We start from the raw sequence: 26,245 nt of genomic DNA, 5'->3' as shown, positions 1-26,245 counted from the left end.
CTCTGTGGAAGAAGCACTGGGGTGTTTGATTCAGCCTCTGCTTTCCCTCCCCCCCCCATTTGTATTTGGATTCTTTGTTCATTATTTGGAAATGGAGAAAATTTTTTATCTACTGTTCCTTTATCTCTATTTTGAAGGTAATACTGCATTTTACTGCTTCATTTGGTGGTAAAAGCTAGTAAATTAAAAATAAAGGTTCATGTCTCTGAGCCAAGCAGATATGCTTTCAGGAAATGTCTCTGCAATTGCACCTAGTGCACTACAGATGTTTGCTCGCTAGTTCTTAAGTGAGAACAAATCCAGTTTGGAGTCTGTAAGAGAGAAACTTATTATCAATTGCATAGTGAAATATAAACGTTGGTCCAAATTTTGTTAGGAGAAAAGATGAAGATCCTTCATGCTCTCTGTGGGAAACTTCTGACTCTTGTCTCCACTCGGGATTTCATTGAGGACTCTGTTGATGTGCTACGACAAGCAAAGCAGGAGTTCCGAGAGCTAAAGGCAGAGCAGCACCGCAAAGAACGAGAGGCAGCAGCAGCAAGGTAGAATTAGGAAAACTAAATTGTGATGCTACCATTGAGATTAATCCCTTCCTTGCAGAAGGCATATAAGAAACAATAGTAATGTTTCTGTTCTGTGCTGGTTTCCTGGGACATTAGACAGAAGTGAAACTTAGTTGTGCTAAATGTTGTGTTCTCCTGTGTTGTCGCTATTTTTGTATGAAGTTTTAGTATAAAAGAAAAAAGATGTGGACAGATCAGATAGTAGGTTAACTGCAACTGGTTTTCTATATCCTTTTTACTATTAGGATACGTAAGAGAAGAGAAGAAAGGTTAAAAGAACAAGAGTTAAAAATGAAAGAGAAACAAGAAAAGCTGAAGGAAGAGGAGCAAAGAATTTCTGCTGTAGAAATATCTGTTGGGTATGATACATAGTATTATTGTGATGTTTATCTTATAGCACTTTTCAGCTCCATGACCAGTCCTCACATCTGTAGTTTAATTGACTTGATCATATACAAAGGTATATTTTAAGTATATTGTCCTTAATGTTGATTTTATTTTTCTTCCTAGTGATACAGAATTGGTTAAAAAGTTACCTTGTAAAAACTGCCTGTGTTTCTGTAGGGCATTAATTGTATTTGCTAGATGAGGCAAAAATATGTAACAAGCATTTTACAGAATGGTATATACATTTTGGGAAGGAAACTTTCTTAGATGTGAAAAAAATTTGTGGCAACAGAACTATACTAAGATGTGTCCAAAAATGATCTAATAATAATAATAATAATACTCTTCAAATGAAAGTGTAGGTACCAAAGAGCAGGTTTTAGTCTTTAATATAGAACCTTACATTTACAGTTTGGTTTCTTTTGGGCTTTAGTATAGTCAGTGATTTACAGTTTATTTTTAAGAGCAGTATAGGTATTTTACTAGTTAAGTATTTGGGAGATAAAAATACTCTTTTGTGTCAAAGATGCCATATTTTATTGTGCATTTTTTTAATCATTCAGTTTATATTGCATGGTTGGTTAGTCACCTTTTGTTTATTTTGCTATGTCAGGGAGGAGGAACGGGAAGACCTTGATACTAGTACAGAAAGTAAAGAGATGGAACGTAAAGAGCAAGACATGGACACAGTCACAGAGGATGAAGAAGAGCTGGGACCAAACAGAAAACGGCGGAGAGGTAATGCTATAATGAGTCTCTGTGTGTACACCTGCATGCATGCATCTGGCAAGTTCTTGTGTTTTATGGTAAGAATATCAATCTTTGCTGTAATTTTCTTTTAAGGAAAAAAAAATCACACTTGAACATAATCATAATGGGGAATTAAGGATAGAGCCAGCCTGGTGTAGTTCTTATGGTCAGCTGCATGTTCTTTTATACTTCTGTTTCTTCTTGTCTTCCATACGTGCTGTGTGGATTCCTCTTTTGCCTAAGACATGTTATGGTGTTCCCTGACAACTCATTACAAGTACTTGCCCTCATAGAGAGAGTTGTAGGAATTTCATGTAATAGGAGATGGTGTCAGTTTGGTTTGTTTTTGTTTTGTTTTGTTTTTTTTAAGTAAATGGCAAAACTAACTGGTATTTCGAAAGAAAACGTTAGATCAAGCATTAGGGTGTAGTTTGCCTTCGTTAATGAAGCAGCATGACTCCTCTACAAGAATAAAACCAGACTTATGCCTAGATTTAATTTCCTCAGCAGTGTGCTAGTAGGAACTGCAGTGCAGTAAATGGTGCAGCCTGCTGTTCCTAACTAAGCATAAATATCACCATAGGAGGATGAGTTGTTGATGGCTTTGGGCTGATAGCTCATCTGTGTCTTTCTGTTGGGAAGGCTTTGTGCTGGTGTCTGTGCCAGTGAAAGTCCTGGATGATTGTGGACTTAAGTTGCAAACTTGTACAGTTCCTAACAGTATCTGGGATGGAAATTCCAAGTCATTCAGTTATACAGATTTACATGTTTGTTACAGGCTTGTCATGATGGTAAAGCAATGAGATCCTAAACAGAATTTCAGGTTTCTCAAATATCTGTGTTTGAGACGTTGTGACTGGATGACAAACAAGTGTTATTATTTCATTCCTTACAACTAGGGAGCTGAAAGTCACACTGGAAATATGTAGAACTTGAGTGTTGATAGCATCTTTCAGGTTGCATGCATTAATTATGAGTCATACTGGTCTAGATGACTACCAGGACATAATACTTTGGTAAACTAAAGATGTGAACTGAAATGTTTTCAGCTGGTACAAATTGAGGGGAGAAAATAATAGTAAATAGATTTTAAAATTAAAGTGATCAAGTAAGATACCTGAGTTTGCCATAAAAGCTGCTATGTAGGGATTCTGGTCATTTTTGAGACTTTTGGGGGTTTAAGATCATCATTTTGAGTATGATAAATCAAGTCTGAATCATAGCTTGGATTCAGTAGATTAATTCTTAAAACTTGGGTTCTTTTTGTATGATGTTGAAGATGACAGTGTCAGTAAATGAGATTTAGTCTAGTTTCTGCAAGGTGTATTTAAAGTGGCTACCCATTATTCAAGGGAATGAGGGTTAATCACTTGAGTTTTTTCTTTAATAAAACCAATATTGTCGTTTGACTGAGCTGATGATCTTTGACAGTGTAAGTTTGGATAACCAGAAAGGGACAGAACAAAAACCTGCCCTCTACTTGAGCTTTTCGTTAAAAATTGTAAATTAATTGCTATCATACTTCTTCTTTTAACTTTTTAGGAAGAAGAGGGCAAAATGGATATAAAGAATTTACAAGACAAGAAGAGACCACTTGTGAAAAGAGTGAACCTCTTACTGCTGAAGATGAAGAAGCTTTAAAACAGGAACAACAAAAGAAAGAGAAGGAACTGTTAGAAAAGATTCAGAATGCAACAGCCTGCACAAATATCACCCCGTTAGGTCGTGACCGTCTGTACCGCCGCTACTGGATTTTCCCTTCTGTTCCTGGATTGTTCGTAGAGGAGGACTATTCTGGTCTCACTGAAGACATGTTGTTGCCTCGAACCTCTTCCTTTCAGAATAGTGGACAGTCTTGCACAAATGAACCTCAGGTATTCAGTAAAACTGGAGAGTCTTTGAAATCCTCTGAATCTACCTCCAATATTGACCAAGATTCACACACCAGTGTTGTTGTAGAGGTGCCAAGGCCAGTATACAAACCAAACCGTTGGTGCTTTTACAGTTCTCGGGAACAACTGGACCAACTCCTAGAGGCTCTCAATTCCCGAGGACATAGGGAGAGTGCCTTAAAAGAAACTCTTTTACAAGAGAAAAGTAGAATATATGAACAACTAAGCAGTTTTCAAGTGGAGAAATTCCATATTCCAGGTAAATGAAATGTTCTTGATCTTTATTTGTTTCTACTGATGAAATCTCTATATAATATTATAGAAACCTCTAGTTCTAATATAACTGTAATTTCTAAAATCTAAGAATTATTTTTAAGCTTTTTTTTTCCACTCGATGGAAAACATGTTTGGTTTTTTCCTTCCTTCCTTTTTTTTTTTTGTTCTTCTTGCTTGACAGACCTTTGTAGTATATTCTGGTGCCTCATGCTAAAAAAGAAGCAGTAATTTTTCTGTGATCTGCTTAGTAAACCAGTAAACTGGCTTTTAAACAGACAAGTTTGGGAAGTAATTTTAGCTTTGAAAAAAGATTAACTGAGGGATAAAAATTAATACATACTAAAAAGCTGTGTAGCTGTGTCGGTAGGTACATGGAATTAACATCAGTGCAGTGGCATTTAGTGATATTACTCTTTTCTGGGTTTTTTCCCTTCTTTTCCTTTGGCAGACACTCATTACAGAAGGAAACAGCAGGACAGCAGATGTTTTTTTGGGTTTTTAAACATAGGAGTGTACTGAAAACAATCCTAGAACTAGGATTGGGGGTTTTTTCTTTTTCTCCTAGCCAAGTATTTTGCCATTTATTAGTAAGGCACTGGCTCCAATCACTGATAAAATTCTGCACATACAGGCTTACAGCTGGCTTGTTTATGGCGTGTTGGTGGGCAGACAGTGTTAGCAAAGTGAGACTCCTTAGGGTCATGTTTAAGAAATTGCATTTTGTTTTTAATTATGACAAATTACCTTGAGAATTTGGGGTTATCTGTATTGGGGCAAGGGAGAATTATTCACAGCAGACACAAATTCTGTTTTCCTGGTATGCATATGCTAGGACACGCTGTGAGCAGATCAGATACGCTAAATTTATAACTGATCTACTATTTATTTTGGTGGAAACTAGCACAGGACAGAGTTTTTGCATAGTAATTAAGCTTTATTTTGAGGCCTTTTTTCTGTTTTGTTTTTTGTTGGGTTTTTTTTGTTTTTTTTTTTTTTTGTGAGAAAATCTCCGTCATCTTCTGATATGTTTGAGTTTGTACATATGGTTCCTTATTTTCTTAATCACTGCACCTTTATCTGTGTTTGGTATGTTGCTTTCTGATCTGAAGCAACTTGATGGCCAGAGTCACAGATTTTTTTTCTCTTTCAATGTTAGAACTGTAGAATAGCACTGATTTTCATTTAAAAAAAGAGACAGCTTTGAAGTTCACTTTAATAGAGATCAAGAAAATTCAAATGCAGTGGTCCCATACCAATGGTGCCACACCAGTGTATGATAAGCAGGGGTAGATAGCCATGTGTAGATGCACTCGGCTGGGAGATTTTCTGCTGTGGACTCCAGAGGCTGCCCTATTGCCTTCACTCAAATGACTTGCAGGACAAGAGGGATTCTCCTGCACTGTTTCTGCCTTTTCCTGTTCCTGCTCAAAAGAGCATGGAAATAAAATTTGCTATTACATGATTGTATTCCAGTATCCACTAACTTTTCTTTGTTAATTATTTGAAAAGCAGTTGCTGCCTTTCTAGTTCTGCTCAAGAAAAAATACTGCATTTCTTCTTTGCTTTTAAACCAAAGAGGACGTTTCCCACGTCCAGGCATTAGAGTTGCTAGTCTACATTTTCAGAGTATTTGCATGATTGCTTTCAGTTACAGGGAATTGTTTCAGCAATTGAGAGCACCTTAGAAATTCATCCTGTGCTTTCTTAGCAACAGCTTTATTGTATTTATTAAATACCTCTCAAATGATTGCATGTACCTTCTTATCACTGCACTCAAAGGTTTTAAGGTAAATCCTGTGAACAAAAGTGTTCACCACCTCTGCAGACTAATTTAGGATTTGGGCATACTTCCAGCTCTTTCCTGTGGCTTTTGAGTTTTTGCATGAACTTTGAGTTCTCTTGGGAGTAGGTTTTTGCTTGACAGCCCATCATCATCAGCTCACACCTTGTTTTCATAAATTATCATGTTGTCTTACTCCTTTTTTCCCTGCCTTTAATTAGAGGACACAGTCAGTCTTGTCTGTGCCTGTATCATATTATCTTTTTGTTTTGTTTTAAGGTTAGGTTTTTAAAATAGATTTTTATCTTGCCTTGTTCTGTTAGGTTTTATGATTTTCAGTTGCACATGCTTATTTTAAGTGTTTCTGTGGTAAAGATACATGCAGGAAAGACAGTTGAAGAGTTCTTTTGTAAAGTAAGAGCAATCAAATAATAGAAATGTGACTATTGTCTCTTTTTTTCCTCCTTGCACTTAGAGCAAGATTGGTGTTACTTACCTACTACCTTCAAAATAATTTTAAGACAAAAGAACTACTTTTAAATTAGCAAAGATTTCTCTCATGTGTTGTTATGAGTGGATGCCAGTCTTCTATTGGTCATCATTACCCTGCTTGGCTGAATCAGATACCTTAGTTGGCACAGATGTCAGTGTTGGCACCTAGCTACAAGAAGGGAATTTTGAACCCATGTATTCACCTTGTTCTGTCTCGTACTATTGTTCCCTCTGCCAAGAGCTGCTTTAAAGGAAGAAGATCTGCTAATACCAAATTACTTGCTGTTCTTGCAGAAAAACCTCAAAGTGATGTCAGACCTCCTATAGGACGGGGAAGGATCCAGAATATCCACGATGGATCTCACCTATCTGCAGAGAAGCAGCTTGAACTGAGACTTAGGGACTTTCTTTTGGACATTGAAGACAGGATCTACCAAGGAACATTGGGGGCTATTAAGGTATTTATAAATGCTAGAATGTAGGAACATAGTGGTGCCATCAAGTCTGTAACTTAAATGAGAACTCTTGCTGTGATTTTACTAAAAGCATAATTAAATTAAATGTAGACAGTAATGGGTACTAAAGGTTTGTGTCCTTTGATTCTTTAGAAACCTCAAATTTGTATGTTTGCTTCAGGTTACAGACAGACAGGCTTGGAGGGCAGCCTTAGAACATGGGCGATATGAGTTTCTGAATGATGAAAACAAAGAAAATGGTATTATTAAAACTGTGAATGAAGAATCTGAAGAAATGGAAACTGATGATCAAGATAAGTTTATTGTGAAAGACAGGTAAGAGCTATAGTTTAAATAATGGTTCTCTCTGAGTTGTGTAGCAGTGCTCTGGTTTTGTTTGGCTGGGGGCTTTTTGACCTTCAAATTGTTTTTACCCTCAGATTCTTCCACATGGTGATTTTTAAGACTGTAAATCTTAAAATGTGATATTTTACTTTGGTTTATAGTCTCTAAAGGGTGCTGTTCTAATACCTAGACTAAGGCACCAATTTTTACATCTTTCAATATTCAGATATTACACTGCTCAAAGTAAACATTAATTATCAAAGAAGGAACACGTGGATTCATTTTGAAGTGATTGTAAATGTGGGGAAAAATTAAACTGGCAATTGATGTTTTATTTTCCAGAAGAACCTCCCCCAAAAAAATCCCCCCAACCAAAAAAACCTCACACAAACCAAAAAACCCTCCCAACAAGACAAACCAAAACCAACAAAACCAAAAACACTTCAATTTCTGAAAAGAGTAGGAGTGTTAAAAAGGAAAAATGTTAATAGTAAGAAATCTCTGGTTGAACTGGCCAGTATACCTCATGAGTCACAGTAAGAACCACCAGGGCAACAGGCCATGGTCTGGATTAACTGTAAGTGTAGAAGCAAAGCGGAGATGTTATCTTACAACTTCAGGAATGATACTGCTGTGGAGCAAGCTGCAACATAGTAAAAAGAAGGAAACCTCAAATTCTATAGTATTGTAGCTGTTAAGTTTTCTGTGGTGTTTTGTTTAGTATTTAAACATTTGAGATGGATTTGGTTCTCTTGATAGCAGTTCTTGTTGTAAATAAAACTTCAGAAATGGTGAAGATTTCCAAATTCTTAATTCTCAGAAGTTGCATACTTCTCAGAAATAAAGGTCTGCCTTAATATAGTTAATGCATATAAAATTGTATGTCTTGATAGGGTGTGAATATTGAAATACTTCAGAAAGAAGGATTAATTTGAGACAATCATTGTACTAACATACTGTTTACCTTATGTATTTTGTGACGCTTTCTGATGTTAGACTTCTACAAAAGCTGTATTTCTGAGTGGACTAATAAATGCTGTGTTGGATGCTAGGAATTTAAAGTTCAAGTTTTTTTCTCATTTTTTTTCAATTCTCATTCATCACTGTGAATTAGAATTTTCCTATAAGACTATCCTTTGAATCAGAGTTCTCTAGTTCCAAAATGGATGGAGTCATTCTTTATATCGATCACACAATTTACAGACATTTGCTTCTTGAAAACCACAGTATAGAAGTACTCCTCTGTTTTAACCAAGAAGCTGAAATTTATCTGTTTTCACTTAATATTGGGTACTTGTTCCGTTGCCAACTCAATTCAACTGCAGAACTTTGTAGCTTAATATTTTTCCATTCGATACTGACTCCATCAGAGTTTCTGAATAAAATCTACTCTAATAAAGTCTTGCATATTAAATTAGACTATGGGATTCTGAAATCATGTGACAGATTGCTTTTGATGTGGGGGTTTTTATCCACCTCAGAGCAAGTGACATCTCATTAAGACCTTGGAGTTTGACTAGTGAAATGTAAATAACTCTGCAGCTTTCTTTCTGTTTGCTTTCAGGCTCTCAAAATGTGTGTGACTGCAAAATATAATGAACAGCTTTTAAGTGTGAAAAAGAACAGGGACAACTAAACGCATTGCTTATTCACGAGAATAAAGCACAATCCAGACAGTCTTAATTAGTTAATTTTTTATAAGCCCCAAGTAGAAATGGAATTTTATTTTCAGTAGCGAGCTGCTCTCCTACACATTATTTAATGTTTGTGGTTCAGAAAGATTAACTACATTTTGAAATGATTATTTAGTCTTTTGGTCCTGTTTTATTGGAAAACTAGCTCTTTGGTGGTTTGTTTGTTTGTTTGTGGGGTTTGTTTGGTTGGTTTCAGGGGCTTTTTAGGGGTTTTTTTATTGTCTAGGAGGTTTTCTAACCACTCTTACATAAAAAATTAGTATTTTATAAAGATCCTCCATGGATGAGAACATAATAGTTAACAATTCTTGATTTAAATTGAAAAATTCCTTTGTTTTTATTGTTTTATTTTCTTTTCAAAAATCTTTTGAATTGTAGGGATCTGTGTAGTTGATCTTCTCCAGGTTGCCGTGTTCTAAAAGGCTACACTTCACCACTGGAGGTGTTTTCACTGAAGAATTATTGGGACTATATTCTTCACAGAAATCTGTCATAAACTAGCTGATGGATGTGACATCAAATTTTCTGGAAATCTTAATTGTTTTGAAATTTATTAGCCACATTTCTTGCAATTTATATAACTGTTACCTAAAGATGATTTACCAAGATTAACTAGGCTAGCTGAGCAAGCATAAGAACTAGGACAGCTGATCACACCTGTGTAGTATCTGTTCATGTCCATAATCCATGTACATAAAGTTAAAATAAGAGGCTTCTGTAGATATATACATTTGCAAATATCTCTGGTATTAAATTCAGACACTTCAAAGATAATTTAATACATTTTTCTTCTAGACTTGTTGGGTTAAAAACCGAAGCTCCAAGTGCTGCATCAACAAGCACAAGTACTCCTCAGCCTGTCAGTAACGTGGTCCACTACTTGGCATCTGCACTGCTTCAGATAGAACAGGGAATTGAGCGCAGGTTTCTCAAAGCACCTCTTGGTAAGTCTCAGAATTAAAACTGTCTCTGGTCTTGTGTAAGATTTCGTACTAACAAACCAAACACATCCACCCCAACACTGCAGTAAGACCCTGGTCCCAAATCCACTTGCTTGTTTTGTAAGACTGGATGCTTTAGAAGGACATCTTGGGGAAAAGAACAAAAAGTTAGCACACTCACATATATTAATTAACAAGCAAATTTTACTCTTAAGTACATGCTTATTTAACATAGATTATTTCAGTGATCTTGTTTATGTGATCACTGTGGTACAGTTATACTGATGCAGTCGGAGACAAATTGTCCTTAGGCAGAAATGATCAAGCTTTCTGGGGGAATACTATAATTGAGGCCAGTATATCATGCAGTTCTAGGTTGTAAAAATGTTTACTTCGTTCTGTACTGTTTCCATGAAAGCAATATAGGCCTAGTTTACCTGGATCACCTTGTTCAGTAAAGTATAGGAAAGATTTACATTGCAAACATTAAGATTCTCAGGTTTTTGCATTTGTACTGTAAAACTTGGAAATAAAAGGTTGCAAGAGAAATTTAAACCAAACCAGGATTATAGCTTGACTTTGATATATATTCCTTACTTGGTTTCCTCTGATGAGGCTCCAGAGGTGAGAGGGGATCCAAAGTGCATAAAGTCAGTTTGTTTTCCAGTGATCCCTCAGGTCTAGATTCCTTAGGATCATTTTGCAATTCAGAAGTGGACTTTTATCTTAGAGAAATGTGTAAACATGGTTCCTCCTTCCCAAGGTGGCTGTCATGTCCAGACTTCCTGTCTGGATGGCACATTGGGGATGAGCTGTGCTCTGTACTTGCTGGGCTGCTTTACGTTTCACCTCTGGTTTGCCAGTGCAGTGCATTCCAGGGTCCTCCAGGGCTGCAACTGCTACGCACCCTGTAGACTGATACTCTCCTCTGATAATCACTGTGTATAAAATCACTCTGCTCTGGCAGACTCTGCTGTAGTAATTGAAGATGAAAATGCAGGTTTTGGTCTGTTAACCAAGATGTTAATGCCCTGTGGTGCAGTTGACCCGAAGTTGTTTCTGCATCTTGGCTGCTCCTGCATGGAGCCTGCTGTCTGGGTATCAGTTCCCACTGAAGATGGGCTTGAGCTAGATTTGTGCCAGAGCCTGACACGTGGGCATGGATTCCCTTCCACAAGCTTTTGATATCAGTGTGATGACCTCTAGAAGAGGGAAGTGCCGCAAATGATTGAGATGAAATGGGAGAGCACAGGAATAGTTGAAACCGCAGCTGTTTAAAAGCTTTACTTGGCTGAGTGTTTGGTCAACTCAAATATGTCTGCACCTTCCAAGCCAGGCATGATACAGCTTATTTCCTGCTATATGACTAGATTGCAACCTGTGCAACAGTTAATTGACAGTACCTCTAGCATTTGTCCTACTTTTCATATGCAAGCTGTAAATACACAGTGCATTATATGCCTCCATTTCTATGCGGAGTCTGAGAGTACTTTGCTGACAGCCCCTGGCTGACAGTTGTAAGTTTACTAATCCTCTAAGGGGAAAAACATGGTTATTAGCAGGCTGTGGTCATTGATTGTGCATCCTGAGTTAGAGGAAAAAGAGTAAAAGAAGAAACATGCCCCAGAAGTATTGGAGAGAAAGTTTTTTAGCAGTTTCAACTCTGCCATAATCTTATGTTGGTTCATGTTCTTGCCTTACCTTTGGAATAATGGTGGGCAAGGTTTTTTTCTTAACTTGGAAATCCTCTTCTCTTAGGTGTTTTATACTGAATGACAAAGAGAGTAAAAAGAGAGGAAAGCAAATATGTGTTTTGCATGTCTTAAATCTCTGATGTTTGTTTACTGTAATGTGCCCATGCATCTCTTTTGCTGTGAAAAATGCTACTGCTCTAAGATTACAGTAATGTATAGAATAACCTATATCGCTGAGGAGCAGGAAGGATTCCAGGTGTCCTCTGCTCTGGCTTACTGCCCTAACCATTAAATGACAGTGTCAGGTTCCCTCTTGCTTTTTGGTGCCAAATGTCTCATGTTTTCAGTTGTGTAATGAGCTGCTTTTAGCAGAAGGTGAATCTGAATGAAGGCAAGATTGCATATGTACAACAGACATAGAAAAGTTCTCTACTTAGCTTGACAAGGAGGTGTTTGTAGTGCTACTAAACCTTCTAATGAAAAGTGGACACTTGTTTTTCAGGACTGGTCTGTGCTCAAAGCTATGATGCATTTTTTTTTTCCTGACTCCTCTAGAGTATGACAAACAGTATTCTGATGATAGGATTAGCTCTAAGTTTGTAACCACTGGGGTTTAGTTTGCAGAGTTTCTAGTTTTGTTAGACTGTTCTTACACAGATTACTGTGTTTCTGCACTCATTCTTTCTTTTTTCCTCACAGGAGAGGTGTTTTTTAAATAGTTGCAGTTATGTAAGGGAAGCCCCCTGCCCCCAGATAAAATGCCTTGCATATCTGTTTCTTATGTTAAATATGATAATCCCAATTTTTTTTGGCTGATTGAGTTACCATTGAAGTAAAAATACTGGAAGTCAAGCAAGTGCTAGGAGTTCTGTTTTGGTAGCAGTACAGGGGAACACTTGTGGTAAAAAGTGTGTCCCTGCATTTCTGCTTTAAACCACACTTAAAATGCTCTTTGTCATTATTTCAGTTCTCGCTTTTGCTGCAAAGATCCTTTGCCCTCTCCATCCCGCCCTTTACTCTGCTCTGTTCCTAGTAGGGAATGGAGCCATACTTAACAATTTTTAGTTTTCATTTACGACTGCTAGTCCTAAAGCCAGCATGCTGAAATTCCCTGCAGTCACTGGCAGGTTTATGCTGGTGGCCTCCAGGGTGCAGAGCAGACAAAGGGACCCAGCACAGCAGTAAAAGGACCAGCTGCTCCTCTTAGCTCTGTTTTTGTTTGAGGCTCTATCGGGCTGCCAAGAGCCTTGCTGGTGATTCTGATAGGTTTAGAGTTGAGGTGCATACCAAATGTTCAAGTGGAAAAGCAAGAAAAGACTGACAGAGAAGATAGTGATGTGAAAGGAGATCTGGAAACCCCAGAAATGGCCCCTTCAGCCTTACAAGCTGCTAAATGCCCACTAATCTTCTGTTGTCTGGTGATTAAATGTAGCATGATTTAAATGATATGCATTTCTTAATTATGAACTGTCTTTGAAATCCTTTCATTAAATATTACTATGAAAATTTGGATTTTCTTCCTTCAGTGCAGCCTAAGGTAGTTACAGGAGACTCATGGAAAGGAGGGGGTGCAGTTGCAGTAAATTGTTTTCCTGCAAACATTTCAGAGTTAAAATGTAAAAAATCCTTTTTCTTTTTTAAATAGTTGTTTGAAAGAAATTCTGAAGTGCTGCTTCTCAGAAAAAAAAAATGTTTGAGAGGGAAGAAATACAAGCAGTTTTTGTTATGAATTTTGCTTCTTTTTTGATATAAATTTACTTTTCCTTACATTTCAAAATACTTTGCAGTGCAGTAATAGGTCTCATCATTCTTTTTACAGAGATGTGAAAGTTAAGGTATAAAATGATGAAGTGATTTGGTTGCCCTGTTGTTCAGTGAGGCATCCACAAAAAAAGTCTGCCTTCTGCATTAGTTCAGGACTTCAGTCATTTAAGCATCCTTCAGATTTCCATGCAAAAGGTTGGATTCTGATTCATGGGAGCACCTTTGAGACTGATGGAGGGAACCATGTGCCTACTTTGTAACTTGTGCCATGCAGTTCTTGCATGACAAAAAAAAAAATGCCCAAACCAAGTTTTTGCTCCTTTTTGCTTGTCTTTATTCCGTTCTTTCTTTTTAGATTTTATCTTTATTTTCTGTACTCCCAAAGCTGTTTCCTTTCTTATTTATAATTGTCCTCATAACAGCATCAGACATCTTCCAGCAGTATCCTGGGATATGATCAGTATATACACATGCTTTGTTCTTATGCTTTCATTACTTCCCTGCAGAGTTTCATGAGCAGAGGCAGCAAAGGTGGAAATGGGCTTTTTTACGATAAAGAATTTTTGTTTACTCTTCAGAGAAGACAGTCAAAGAAGGTGCCTTGTAATTGAAGCAGAGGAGGTTGACCATGGCTCTTCCTTCCTTGGAGGTCAATTTAATAATTTTAATACTCGAGAACACTCCTGCACAAAAATATCCAAAATACGTTGTTGCAGGTGGAGAGATGAACTAATTCTCTTGGTCCTTGAGAACTGTGCCCATAACCTGGCTACATTTTTTGAGCTGTAAGAAGGTTGGTCGTAGCACAGACCAGACAATTTTTTTGCTGAGAGAGAAACCTGTGGTTAGCATCTGCTGCTGTGGCCATTTGCACCAGAGATGGACAGAAAGGTAAGGCAGGGTAGGATTCAGAGGTTTTAGTTCAAGCATTCTGTTTGTAGTGGGAGTCAGAGTAGACACTGGGATGTGCAATTCCACCATACACAGTTGTTAAGGGAGTACCCTTCACTGTGTGCACATATTGAGAACCACTGTTCAAGTCATGTTTTTAGGCTACATAAGTATGGAATATAAAAATTAATTTAAAATAATCTGCCATGCTTCAAAAAGGTGTTTGAAATAACTCTATGAATTTAATGTTAGGTAATGCAGAAGATGATGAAAGGCACCACTGGGGGTATAAAAGGAGGAAGAGAGTGAAAGACAAGACTAGTCAGAGAGATGGTAAATTTTAAATGTTACTTGTATTGCTAAGAATTAGAAAGCATTGAATATTTTATCAGGTTTTCTTTTTTACTGTTTTTTACTTAATTAATTTTGTAGTTAGTTCCTTACATTGAAGGTATTGAAGCAAAAGTTTTAAACATGAAACAAATACAGCTCAAATATTTAAAACTAAGAAGAAGGTTTCTGCAGCCAGAAATAAAGAACTGGATTTTTTAAAATAACTTTTAATTTTTTAAAATAACTGCCTGTTCACATAATCCTGGGATTTCCCCCCTTTCTTTTAATGTCCCCATTTTTTTCTGAAACTTTACAACATTGTACAAGTGCATATCCTTTCTAGAAACACTAAAATGGAAAACCCTTCCCTGAACTCAATTAGCTATTGATAGATGAGTGCATAGATGTGTCAAATGACTTCATTTGCATTGTAGGAAGGCTTGGAGCACTTAGCTGACAGAAGGGTATCCCACTGTGCAGTGTAGAGCTGCTCAGACACAAAGGAAGAGGCCATTTCTCCCTCCAAGTTAACAATATAAATGAGAAAGATGATGGATGGAAGAAAAAAGTGTTATTCTAATTTGACAAATTGGGATCTGAAACAGTGGGTGTTGTTTGGCTTGTTGGTTTAGCAGCAGGATATGCTGGTCAGTAATTTTCATCTCTACTTGCTCTGCAAATTCGCAGTTGCAATATATTTGTCGTGTTGTGTGATGAGCTATATTGGTGAGCCAAACCAGGCTGAAAATAACCTTCAAATAAAAGTAATAATGCTCAAGCTGTCTTTATTAGCCAAAGAAACGCTTGCCAGACTACATATATGCTTAACATAACATGTCTTTAAGAGTAAGAGTTACAGTACAAATCTGATTTAAGTGATCTTAATTTTCTTACTGAATTAAAAAAAAATGGAGATATACAGCAGTGCTATGAAAAGGACCTGTCTACTGTCTTCAGAAGACTGAACTTAACATAGGAAGCCTAAGGACTAAGTAATAGGAAATGTTAGGTTTGCAGTTTAGGTCTGCATTTTATTTATGAAGCTGTGTTTCCTGATTATCCTCTGCCTTCTCCCATCACTTCTCATGTGCTGCTTGCTGCTAATGCAAATGTATGCAAGATTAGACAAATCCTGGCAGTCAGTTGATGAGAAGGCAGAAGGACCTTGCCAGGAGAGCAATTAGTCTCATTTTTGTTCTTTCATTTTATTTGTTATTAGATATTTTCTCTTCCTGATAATAAATCATTTGGCAGACAGGTGCATCACAGGCCATTTGTGTGCCCACTGTCAGTAGTGCAGCAGGCAGGGTGGCATTATGTACTGGAGTGCATCATTAATCATCTGAGATCACACAGTAGTAGCTGGACTGTCACTTTTAGAAGGGAAGTCTTCAGACGTTTCCTATAATCCAGAGCACTGTTGTATTGTCTCTTCCTGTCCTCAAACCCTCTTACTTTAAAATGCAAGAAATAACTTTCGTTTCAATAATGCAATTCACTTTCTGCTCAGCAGAAAGGGTGCAGGATGTCATTTATACCTTCCATTTTCTCTCAGGTTCTCAAACAGCCTATTTGCTTCTCTAGTTCCCAGCTGCCCATTCCCATTCATTACTGTCCCCCTCACTATTCAATGTGTGTGTTTGTGTGGCCACTTCCGTGGCCTGGATTGCAAACCAAAACTATTTGAAGATACAATCTAATTTGGCACCCCTGTTCCCTCCCCTGTTTATTTTTAACTTAATTAGGAGCTTAGGTGTTACTTGGTTTGACACTTGATGTGGACCACAGGTCGTCTTTGTGTGCTACATGGCTTAAAAGGTGTTAAGGAAACAGGTATATTTCATCCAGGTCAGTCACCCAGCCTGGTCAGCCACACAGAGATGCAGGTGCTTGTGGAGGGAGAGTGCAGGGCAGGAATGAAGGCAATGAGGCATGGGCAGAGGGCTGAAAGGCTGTCTGGTAGACTGTACTGGAGCAAGAGTGAGTGAAAAGTGCTCTGCAAGCTGTTCTTTGCCAGTGAACTTTCTTTAAACATTTTGAGATTTCCAAATGTAAGTGCAAAGAAAGATAAATTGGACATGTGATCATTTTTTCATAATCTTAAGTAATGTTTTGTACTTTGTAAATTGAATCAAATTAGGTTTCCAGATTGATATCCGACTTGCACATACACAGGTCGTTAATAAGTTGAATAGGTATTGAAGAGTAAAATCTTAAAGCTCCAGCATCTTGGAAACTATGGAGAAAATTTTCCAGTATTGAAGAGATAAGACAAAGGTTGAATTATTATCCCAGTTTGCTCTTTGCTGCCTGTTTGACAGTCAGAGTATTACCTCATACTCTCAAATAACCTGGATCTTTGAAAAAGAAGTTTGTTAATTCTGTGGAGGTTTGTAATTTTTCTTATTTTTTTAAATCCTCTCCTTCAATGGAAGATGCCAGTGATGGTGGACGGTCCTATAAAACAGTTCTGGATCGCTGGAGGGAGTCACTTCTTTCTTCTACCAGCTTGTCCCAAGTCTTCCTTCATCTGTCTACACTGGACCGAAGTGTCATCTGGTCCAAGTCCATCCTCAATGCTCGCTGCAAGGTGTGTCGGAAGAAGGGCGATGCGGAAAGCATGGTGCTGTGTGACGGCTGCGACCGGGGATACCACACCTACTGCATCAGGCCCAAGCTGAAGGTACCTCGGGAGGAAGAAGTGCTTCCTTTTCACACAGAGAGGGAATAGTTCTTATAGCACAATTGCACATTGCTAATGCTTTTTCTCTGCACTTCCCCTTCTGTTTCTAGGTCATTCCTGAAGGAGATTGGTTTTGCCCAGAATGCCGACCAAAACAGCGCTCTAGGCGCCTCTCCTCCAGACAGAGACCTTCTGTGGAAAGTGATGAAGAGACTGCTGAGCACCTGGAAGGGGAGGAAGGGGCAAACTATGATGAGATGGGGCAAAGTGAGGAGGAGCATTATGAAGAAGAGCAAGATGAGGAGGATGAATCTCAAGAGGAGGAAGAGATCAGGTAAGTAGACTTGTTCAAATATCACCTTGATCGTGGAGTAATTGTTCACATTAGTATGTATCTTGAAACTCTAGTTTGAAAAATATGTTTATTTTTAGAAAAATGGCAGCTTGTTACGAATTTTGCTCTTATGAAAAGATTTAATACCGACAAAAGCTAGGGCCACTGGACTTGGGCTCACTTTTCAGGATAAAAATTCCAGCTTTGGGTGTTTGGGTGAGAGAAGGCAGTTCTGTACAGCTACTGTTTGAATGTAAAGGGGAGAGAGTTTCAAACAGTAGAGGTTTTCTGGAGAAAACCTGGAGTTATTTTTGTCCAGTTTTGCATTTTGGAGGACTAGATGTATAAAGTATTAGAACATTAGGGAAAACAATCCATCAGAGGCCACATGGAAGGCTTGAGGACTAATGCAGTAGCTGTTTAAAAAAGGACAACAAACAAATGGAGCCACCCATACCCCCTGAAAGGACTCCTCCAAAACCATAACACCAAAACAAACGTAACCCAAACAAACAACCCAAGAAAACCTCCTTGAAAAACAATCAACCCAAAAACACTACACAATCAACTAAACAATATAAAGTGATAACTTCAGTAAAAATTTGATTTGATACACATGCCAGCAACATAAAAATTGAAGAAAACTTTTCTGATCTCTCAGTATTTTTCTTCTCTTTTTGGTACAGTCTTTTGAATTGACTAAATCAAGGTTATTTGCCGCTCTGACAGTTGAGATTCAATAATTGGAGAGAATGTGCATGTCCTTGGGAAATAAATTTATCTCTGGGATCTTGCCTCTCCCCTGTAAAGGAAGGGGAGTCTAGAGTATTAGTTATAAACCCTGATCAGAGCATAATTCTTATATGTAGCATTTTACAACTGCATTTTATGTGGCTGATAATAATGTTCAGGAATCCTAGTAGTTAACACTTGCTGTGAGAAATAAGTGATTTAAAGAAATTGATAGCTGGTGCTCCAGTTAATGCATTCCTATTGCATAAGCTGCAAAGATGATCAGAATTCTGAGAATTTCTTTAAGGTATGTACTTCACATAATACTACTGAAGAGACCCCAGAGCAGTATTTAAGATAATAGTAATTATGGGTGACTGACTGCATGAGGTTGCAAACCAGCTGCTTTACTAGTTCAACCTTGAATGGCTGGATTTTTTAAATGCTGAATTAGAAAACTGAGGGAAAAGAGACAAATGGAATTTTGGAATAAATAAACATAACTGTTCACTTTGTAGCCCATCAAAGCAAGGAAGATCTCAGGTCAAGTTTCCATTAAAAATGAGAGCAGCCAAACTCAACAATCCATTCTCGAGTCAGAACAGCCAGCGTCAGGCACGATATGCTTCTCGGAGCCAGCAAATTGAATCTTCATCAAAAATGACCAGAAGGGGTTTAAGAAACATAAAATCAGCCTCTTCAGCAGGGACAAAGCCTGCCTTAAGACTTAATAGCCGGACCACTCGTCAGAGCCAAAGTTCATTACAAGCAGATGTTTTTGTGGAGTTGCTGGGTCCTCGAAGGAGACGGAGAGGAAGAAAGAGCGCTGGTAACACGCTGGAAAACAGCCCTTCCAACTCACTTGGATTTCGAATTGTTGATACCGCAGACCACAGCGAGCGGCTTAGGAAATTTCCAGTTTCTGCTTCAAAGCTTTCTCTTCCTGTTGCTGAACCCAAGAGAAGAGGAAGAAAACGACAATCTACAGGTTAGGGAAATGTGTTTATCACAGCAAAATCCACATTCTGTTCCTTGCTAAAATATTTGTGTGGTAGAGCATGGACACTAGAAGTAATGATAGAAGGCAGTTTTGCCACTTCCAATGAGACAGTTTCTTTCTTTTGCAGTGACAGAAATGAACCTTAAAATTTTCTGAGATTTATTGCATCCATATTTGAAATTTCGTATTTGCACACAATATGCTTTATAATAAGTGGACAGAAAATTTGAAAGTTGAAAATTTGCCTTAACTCACAGAAATGCAAATGTTTACTTGTAGCTTTTATCATTTTATTTTATTAAAGAATTAAACAATTAAGAACACAGAGGCAAGATAGTGAAATTTGGAATATACACACACAACAAGAAACTGCTACCAGAAGAAAAATGTTGTCTGTCTTGTATAGGGCTAACAGTGTCCTTGCTTGTTAAGGTAATACTTTGATGGTAAGGAAATACTTGGAAAGATACAATAACCTTGTAAAAACAAAAAGGACCCAGTGTGAGACAAGAGTATAAGAGCTTGCACTCCAGTGTGGCAGCCTTGTATTCTGCACCATTTCTGTCTACCACTATTCAGAATTTCTGAGCTTTTTCTTTAACAACCCTGCTGCCTACTCTTGAAAGCAGATAAAACCACTCTGAATAGAGGTTTTGTGAAAGTAAAAGTTAGGAGCAGGCAGCTTATTCTGTTTTTTCTCTAAGAGGGCTTTTCTTCAAGTGTATAATGAATTGTTTTAAGATTGAAATCAGTGAAAAAAAATATGTCCAAAATTAATGCAATGGAGGAGGCACACAGCTAAGTCCTGGGTCCTTAGCATTTTGTATGACAGGAGAGATGTTTTAGTAGTAAATGACAAGACTGGAGTATGGTTAATACTTTAGACCAAACTATATGCTTTGTGCTTTTAAATGACAGATTCAAAATAAGCAGAAAACAATGGTGTTTCAACTTTTTTTTTATTTTTTAGTTGTCAGGCTTTTAATTTTTTATCTGGTGGGGTATTGAGTTGTTGTGTTTTTTTTTTTGTTTTTTTTTTTTTTTTCCCAGAATCATCTCCTCCAGTATTAAACAGGAGAAGTTCAGGACGTCAAGGTGGAGTCCATGAACTCTCAGCTTTTGAACAGCTCATAGTGGAACTGGTGCGACATGATGACAGCTGGCCTTTCATGAAACTGGTTTCCAAAATCCAGGTAACTGAAAGAGCTGTAGGGGGAGCAGCAATGGCTGAGAGTTCTGTAAGCCTTGGGAATTTACAGCATGGTCCAAACAGGGAGATAGAGCCAAGCAGTGGGATTCAGGAGAGCTCTTGCATTTCAGCTCAGATATTTGGTGCCAGAAGTAACTTTTACAACTGATGTGGTCAATTGGCGAAATTCAAAATATGCTTTTCATTGAGCATCTTAAAATGTGAGATGCTTTGGTTTGAAAAAACCCAACCAAGTAAGTAGAGCACAGGACTGCTAAAGGTAGGCTTGTGGTTATTAGTTAATTAGTTGAATTAATCTTCAATTTATGCAAAGATATTCTGAGAACAGACCTTTGATAAATAATAAGATAGAAACAACTTAATGCTGATCTTATTAACTAAAATACAGTAAAAAGATGATTCTTAATTTCCCTCGTGTTTAAATTACAAAATACTGTATGGTTATGTGGGTACCCAAAGTAAGTGCTGCTGCAGAGGTTTTTGCTACAATAAAACTTCCCAAAGCTGCTTTCTGCAGGCTGTACTGTCTTGTCCGTTGTAAGGAACTGCTGAAACTATCTGACTCTGCCCAAATGCCTGTCCTTTCCAAGCCTTCTGAGCCAATTCTGCACAGACATTCTTGGGGTTCTAGAGTTTGGTTTTTAAGAGCTCTGCTAAAATTAGTAGTGGTAGCTGTTCAATGAAGACCTGAAACTCTGAATTCAGAGTCACAAATAGTTGTAAGGATTGATCTATCTGGACAAAGAGAATGATGTACAAATGTGAATGAACAAAGTAAGCATAGAGGAGCAGGAAAGGAATTTTGAAAGAAATGGAGATTAGTGACTGCCTACTAAAGTATTGGAATTATGTTGAGAAGGGCAGTAACTTGGTGAATGCAAGGAAATATGGAGAATTCGACTTAATTTTGATGCTGAAACTAAGCTGCTAGAACTCAGTGCATTCTGGTTTGCCTGAATCAATCACTAAGGTATAGTCTCTATATAATTGGAAGGAAAAAAATCCATACCTGACCAAAATTTTCTTCATGATAGATATTTTGGTTTAAATTTTTAGCTGCCTTTAAGACAATCTAAAGAATACATTGAATAGTCAGTGCACAGCAAGCCAGAAAGAGAAAATTACTTTTCTTTTTAGCAATTACATAAACAGCACTCCTAAGGAAAAAGAATGGAAAGGGAAAGGAATGAAAAATTTGTCAATTGTATTCTGTTTCTCTGCTAATACTTCTAATTGAAGGTTGCACTTGAATTAAAGTAAAATTGCAGGCCATAACTGAGAACTTGGTTTTAAAACATACATGATGGTGCATGTGGATCGTTTTTCTTGGAGGGGGAAAGTCATGTTTGGATCTGATACCTTTTTCTTTCTCTTCCACCACCCCACTTTGTGAGACAGTCATCCTGGAGTTGGTACTTACTGAAATTCAAAATTAGATCCAAATGATCAGTACACTTAAAGGTTAGGCAGGCCTTTTCCTCCTCTGACTCTTGATCCCATAGATGTTGTTCTGGAGAGGTGGTTTCTCTCTGGTACTTGGGTACAGTCTCCTGCTTGCTGCTCTTCAGCACAAGTGAATGGAATCTCAGAATTCTGAATGAGCAGTGGTGGAGTTAAAATGGTTATTACTTATGATTAAAGAGCTTTTAACATTGTAATATATTACAGGAAAAATAAATCTAAAATATTGGAAATAATTTTTGTACTTGACAGATGGGAATAGCTGAATTGGCATAATGCTTATCTGCTCGTGAAATTTTCTTAATGGCTGTTCACAGGACATTTAGGAGTAGATTTATTCATTAAATTGCTGGCTAATGTTTGTTGTAATCTGCTACTTGAATGAGACAAAAAAAATAAAAGCAGTGTCTGAAAACTAGTATTCCATTCAGGGAATGAAGGTAATTGTGTAGGACTCCTCTGATTATTTAAAAGCAAAACATAAATGCTTTTTGCTGATACATAAATTCTGCCTATGTAAAACATGAAAGGAAATAATGCTTCTATTTGTTTGTCCATGAATCTTTTTGTTTGGATTTCTTTTTTTTTTTTTTTTTTTTAGGTACCAGACTACTATGATATCATCAAAAAACCTATTGCCTTAAATATAATCCGTGAAAAAGTGAATAAATGTGAATATAAGTTAGCATGTAAGTATTATTTATTGAAAGAGGTATATTGTACCTTGTTCTCTCACTTTAAATACTTGTCCTAAAATAGAACTGTGTCAGTTGATTAGAAAGCTGGAATTGTGTTTGCTTTGGGGTTTTGTGGTGTGTTTTAGGTTTTTTAAGAGAGCAGTTACTAATATTTTTTAAAATAAAATCTGTTAAACATAGTTCCTTTACAACTAAGATACATGATTGATAGATAAGAAATGGGCAGCTGTGAAACTTCTGGTAATTTCTCAAGCCTTTAATATCAATGAGTGACACTGATGGAATAATTAGAGAGGTACTGTTATTCCTGTCTGATTTGTATTTCCTGTATTGATAATCAGAGAAACTTACGCATGTTTACATACAGTGATAGAAACTTGATACATGTAAAGACATTTTTGTGTTGCAGCTCTTTGTAGGATCACTGTACTAATTTATTGATGTCATATTGGTTTATCAGACTGCTGTCTGATGACGTGAAACATGCTAAATTAATTTATTTTATTCACCAGCTGAATTCATTGAAGATATTGAGTTGATGTTTTCGAACTGCTTTGAGTACAACCCTCGTAACACGAGTGAAGCAAAAGCTGGAACTAGACTTCAAGCTTTCTTCCACATTCAGGCTCAAAAGCTTGGACTTCCCATCACATCTGGTAACGTGGACCACACCGCTCCAGCGGCGAAGAAGTCACGAATCTAACCTCTGCCTTCCAAAGGATTTTCTGAGGGAATTTATTACATTCATTAAAATGGATTGCTAAATTACGCAGTCGTCATGTCTGTTTAAAGCAATAACAACTGTTTAACCACCTTGAAGTGTGGCCTGCACTATATTCTCAATATAATATTAAGCACTCAGGAGAATGTAGGAAAGATTACCTTTGCTACAGTTTTATTCAGTGTCTAATAATTTTGATAGATGTACTGGATACAGTACTGGTTTACAGAGGTTTTGTACATTTTTAATACATTCATGTGTCCAGATATCTTCCAGAAGTACTTTGTTTTTTCCTGCACAAAATAACCTTGTTTCATCCTCTAGATTTTGTAGGAGCTGTGGTATTGAGGGCTTTATCAACTCAGAGAAAATCTTCTGCTGTAGCACAGTTGAAGAAACTGTGTGTGTTGTTAAAACTTGTTTGGAGCATATCTTCTCAACACTAATGAGTACAACTGCATATCTTTTCAAGTACTGTACCAGTGCTGGCTGGAGGTATTCGGTCTGAGTTTATTAAGTAGATATTTATTTAGCATTCAAAGTAATTTGTGAATTTGTTTTGTATTTATAAAATTTGTACTTGGGGCAAAAAAAAAAAGTCCCATAAATTTAAATTTTGGGGGGTGGGGTTTTGTTTGTTTGTTTGTTTATTCCCCTCTGACTTGATGATCAATCAATAAATACCTTCTCGTGTCCCTGGCAGTTCTTCTAGCAATGAGTAAATTTGCAGGACTGTACTCTTAAATTTCTACATGCAACTTTGGAAGTGTACAAATAAAATGACACATTTTTTTCAAAGTATGTTGAGCTTGGACTTCCTCTTGAGTTGTACTGCTGCACCACGGTCCCATTAACTTATGAAGACAATTTGCTGGAGACAACACAGCAGAATCTGGTTCCAGTATGAGTACCACAGCCAGCACTCTGGGCAGCTGCAGCCACTGTGATACCTGTTCTGAGGAATGCAAGTGTCCATCAGTATGTACAAAGTAATGTAAATAGTGTAAGTTGTCTGGATTTTAATTTGGATCTCTAACAGTGTAAAACCATACAGATTTGTTCAGTTGACCAACAGCTTCTTTAAACTATCCTTACTATGCTTGATGGTTTTACTTTACTTTAAATATTTATTAATTTAAATTTATTAAGCTTAATTTGAGTTAATAGGTTTAAATCAGTCCTGCCCTCTTGGAGATAGGCCACACTCTGAGAAAAAAGTATGGAGCAGGAGTTTGGGGATAGGAGAGAGCAGTGGGCAAAACTGGAACATGACGCTTGCTGCTGCTGCATCCTTATCCTTTCCCCCTGTGTTTATGCAGCTTGTGTTAAAGGGTTAAAACCTGAATATGCTCTTAACAGTTACTTGCTATGTAGTTGTGGGCTTTCTTTGGCTGCTGTAGTGCTTACCTTGCCTTAGAGGTGGTGAGAATGGGCATTCTCTTGAATTTAGGGAATATATGGCAGTGGACAGGAGATTGATCAGTGTTCAAAGTGTTGCAATTGTGGGTTGGGGGTTTTTAATATAATATATTTAATATAATTTTTTTAAATTATAAGAATAAAAAGGGGGAGAGATGTTGTTCAGAAATGTCTGCTAAAACTTCAGAGTTTCTGTGGAAGCTTTCTTGTTCAGAGCTGACATCTGTGTCCAGATTAAAGAGACATTTTTTTGTTCCCACAATAGGAATGGTCTCAGTGAAGAATACTAAATTCTGCAAGGAATATGAGCAGCAAAAGACTTGGTTGGAGGGTATAAGTTGTACTTGATATCCCTGCATCTGTCCAGTCCCAAGAGGCTGTGAAAATCCTGACTAGTAGGTTGTACAAACAGTTGTGCTCGTTCTTATTCACATGAATAATCCCCCATTGACTTGAATGTGAATACGTTTTAAGGAGGGGCACAGGGAGCTGAATAAGTCTGTCTCTGGTAGATGCAACTTAAATAATTTCTGTCCCAAACCTACTCCCAGCTGTTCATTCCAATCACTCTTTTTCCAAGGTTATTTTCTTCAATAGTATCCCCTCAACAACACAGCTATAATTTTGAGTTTGGATAGAGCAAGTGGGAACAGTCCAACCTAAATCTCTGCATATGACAATGGTGTTTGTCTGATGTGCTGAGTGAAATTACAAATTTCCCTTTAAAGTTTGCAAGCCCGAGGCCTCACTTATATACACTGAAGGTGGAATACAGGAAGTAGTATTCTGCTTTGAACAGCTGTGCTTAAAATACTCCTGTCTGCTGTATGTGCAGTTCAGATCTGACTGTCCTTGGTTTTAGTGGTGCTTGCAGGCATGAACCAAGTTCCACAAAGCAGACTGCCTGATCTGGTACTTTCTTTGAAGCTTTTTCACAATTCAGTGATGCTTTTTCTGAACTATGTCAGGTTATCTTTTTTGTGGCCTTTGGAAAAAGGGGAGTTACTTCTATCTCCCTCCTTGTCTTAGGGGCTGAAATATTCATGCTCCTTATCCATCTTTCCCCTCTAACAAATACGTGTGTTACCATGATCAGCCATCCCAGCTGATGTTACCATCAGGGTAAGGTCTGTACAGCATCTGTCAGGGCTCCAAACAAAAGTTTTTCACAAAGGTGTCAAAATGGATAGGGCGAACAGCTTCATCCTGGATTACACTAGTGAGGCTGTACCAGACTCCTAAGGAAAACAGGCAGTAGGCTTCCTTGAGCTTCAAGTGTAGCATCTGTCCTCTAAGCATTTTAACAAGATGCAGCAGTGAAAGTCTTGCCCTTCTTGGTAGCTCCCATGGATCTTAGCCCTGGCATGTATCCAGATACTGCAATACCAGCTGGTTTTCCTGCTTTGCAAATTTTGCCCCTTTCATTCATGACAGCACTGAGTAACTACCCTAGGCAATTTCTTCTGATGTTTTTTCGTACATAACTCTTTAATAGCCATGGGACCAGTCCCTTTGGGCTCCCAACCCACAGGATTCTCTTGTCCAGGAAACACTAGTATTTCCTCAAAGACAATTTGGTCACCTCCTGGCCACCGTAGGCTCCCAAAGATGCAGAAGACCAATCCTACAGTGACTGCTGGTACTAGAAGCAGCCCTTCCTGCCCAAGCAGGATGAGGTCACAAGAAGCCCACTGCAAATGCTGGCTGTAGCCATCTGTAGTGGTTGCAGT

The 26,245-nt window shown here is 37.7% G+C and overlaps 1 protein-coding gene across 3 annotated transcripts in view; it reads left to right on the top strand.

The window, feature by feature from the left end:
* Positions 1-23,798, top strand: part of BAZ1A (bromodomain adjacent to zinc finger domain 1A) — a 63,701-nt gene extending 39,903 nt beyond the window's left edge. For all 3 annotated transcript variants that reach the window (XM_056492704.1, XM_056492702.1, XM_056492703.1), the window contains exons 15-27: positions 377-542; positions 809-922; positions 1,564-1,688; positions 3,243-3,851; positions 6,435-6,598; positions 6,777-6,931; positions 9,430-9,578; positions 16,693-16,940; positions 17,051-17,274; positions 18,525-18,994; positions 20,057-20,199; positions 22,279-22,366; positions 22,888-23,798. In XM_056492704.1, coding sequence (XP_056348679.1) covers positions 377-542; positions 809-922; positions 1,564-1,688; positions 3,243-3,851; positions 6,435-6,598; positions 6,777-6,931; positions 9,430-9,578; positions 16,693-16,940; positions 17,051-17,274; positions 18,525-18,994; positions 20,057-20,199; positions 22,279-22,366; positions 22,888-23,078 — 2,846 coding nt within the window. In that variant the 3' untranslated portion in view covers positions 23,079-23,798. The remainder of the gene's footprint in view (positions 1-376; positions 543-808; positions 923-1,563; positions 1,689-3,242; positions 3,852-6,434; positions 6,599-6,776; positions 6,932-9,429; positions 9,579-16,692; positions 16,941-17,050; positions 17,275-18,524; positions 18,995-20,056; positions 20,200-22,278; positions 22,367-22,887) is intronic.
* The last annotated feature ends 2,447 nt before the right edge of the window (positions 23,799-26,245 follow it).

Source organism: Oenanthe melanoleuca, chromosome 5, assembly GCF_029582105.1.
Source record: "Oenanthe melanoleuca isolate GR-GAL-2019-014 chromosome 5, OMel1.0, whole genome shotgun sequence".
In the NCBI taxonomy this organism is placed as follows: Eukaryota; Metazoa; Chordata; class Aves; order Passeriformes; family Muscicapidae; genus Oenanthe; species Oenanthe melanoleuca.
Note: the sequence above shows the minus strand (reverse complement) of the source record. Positions and strands in the feature narration are given on the sequence as shown.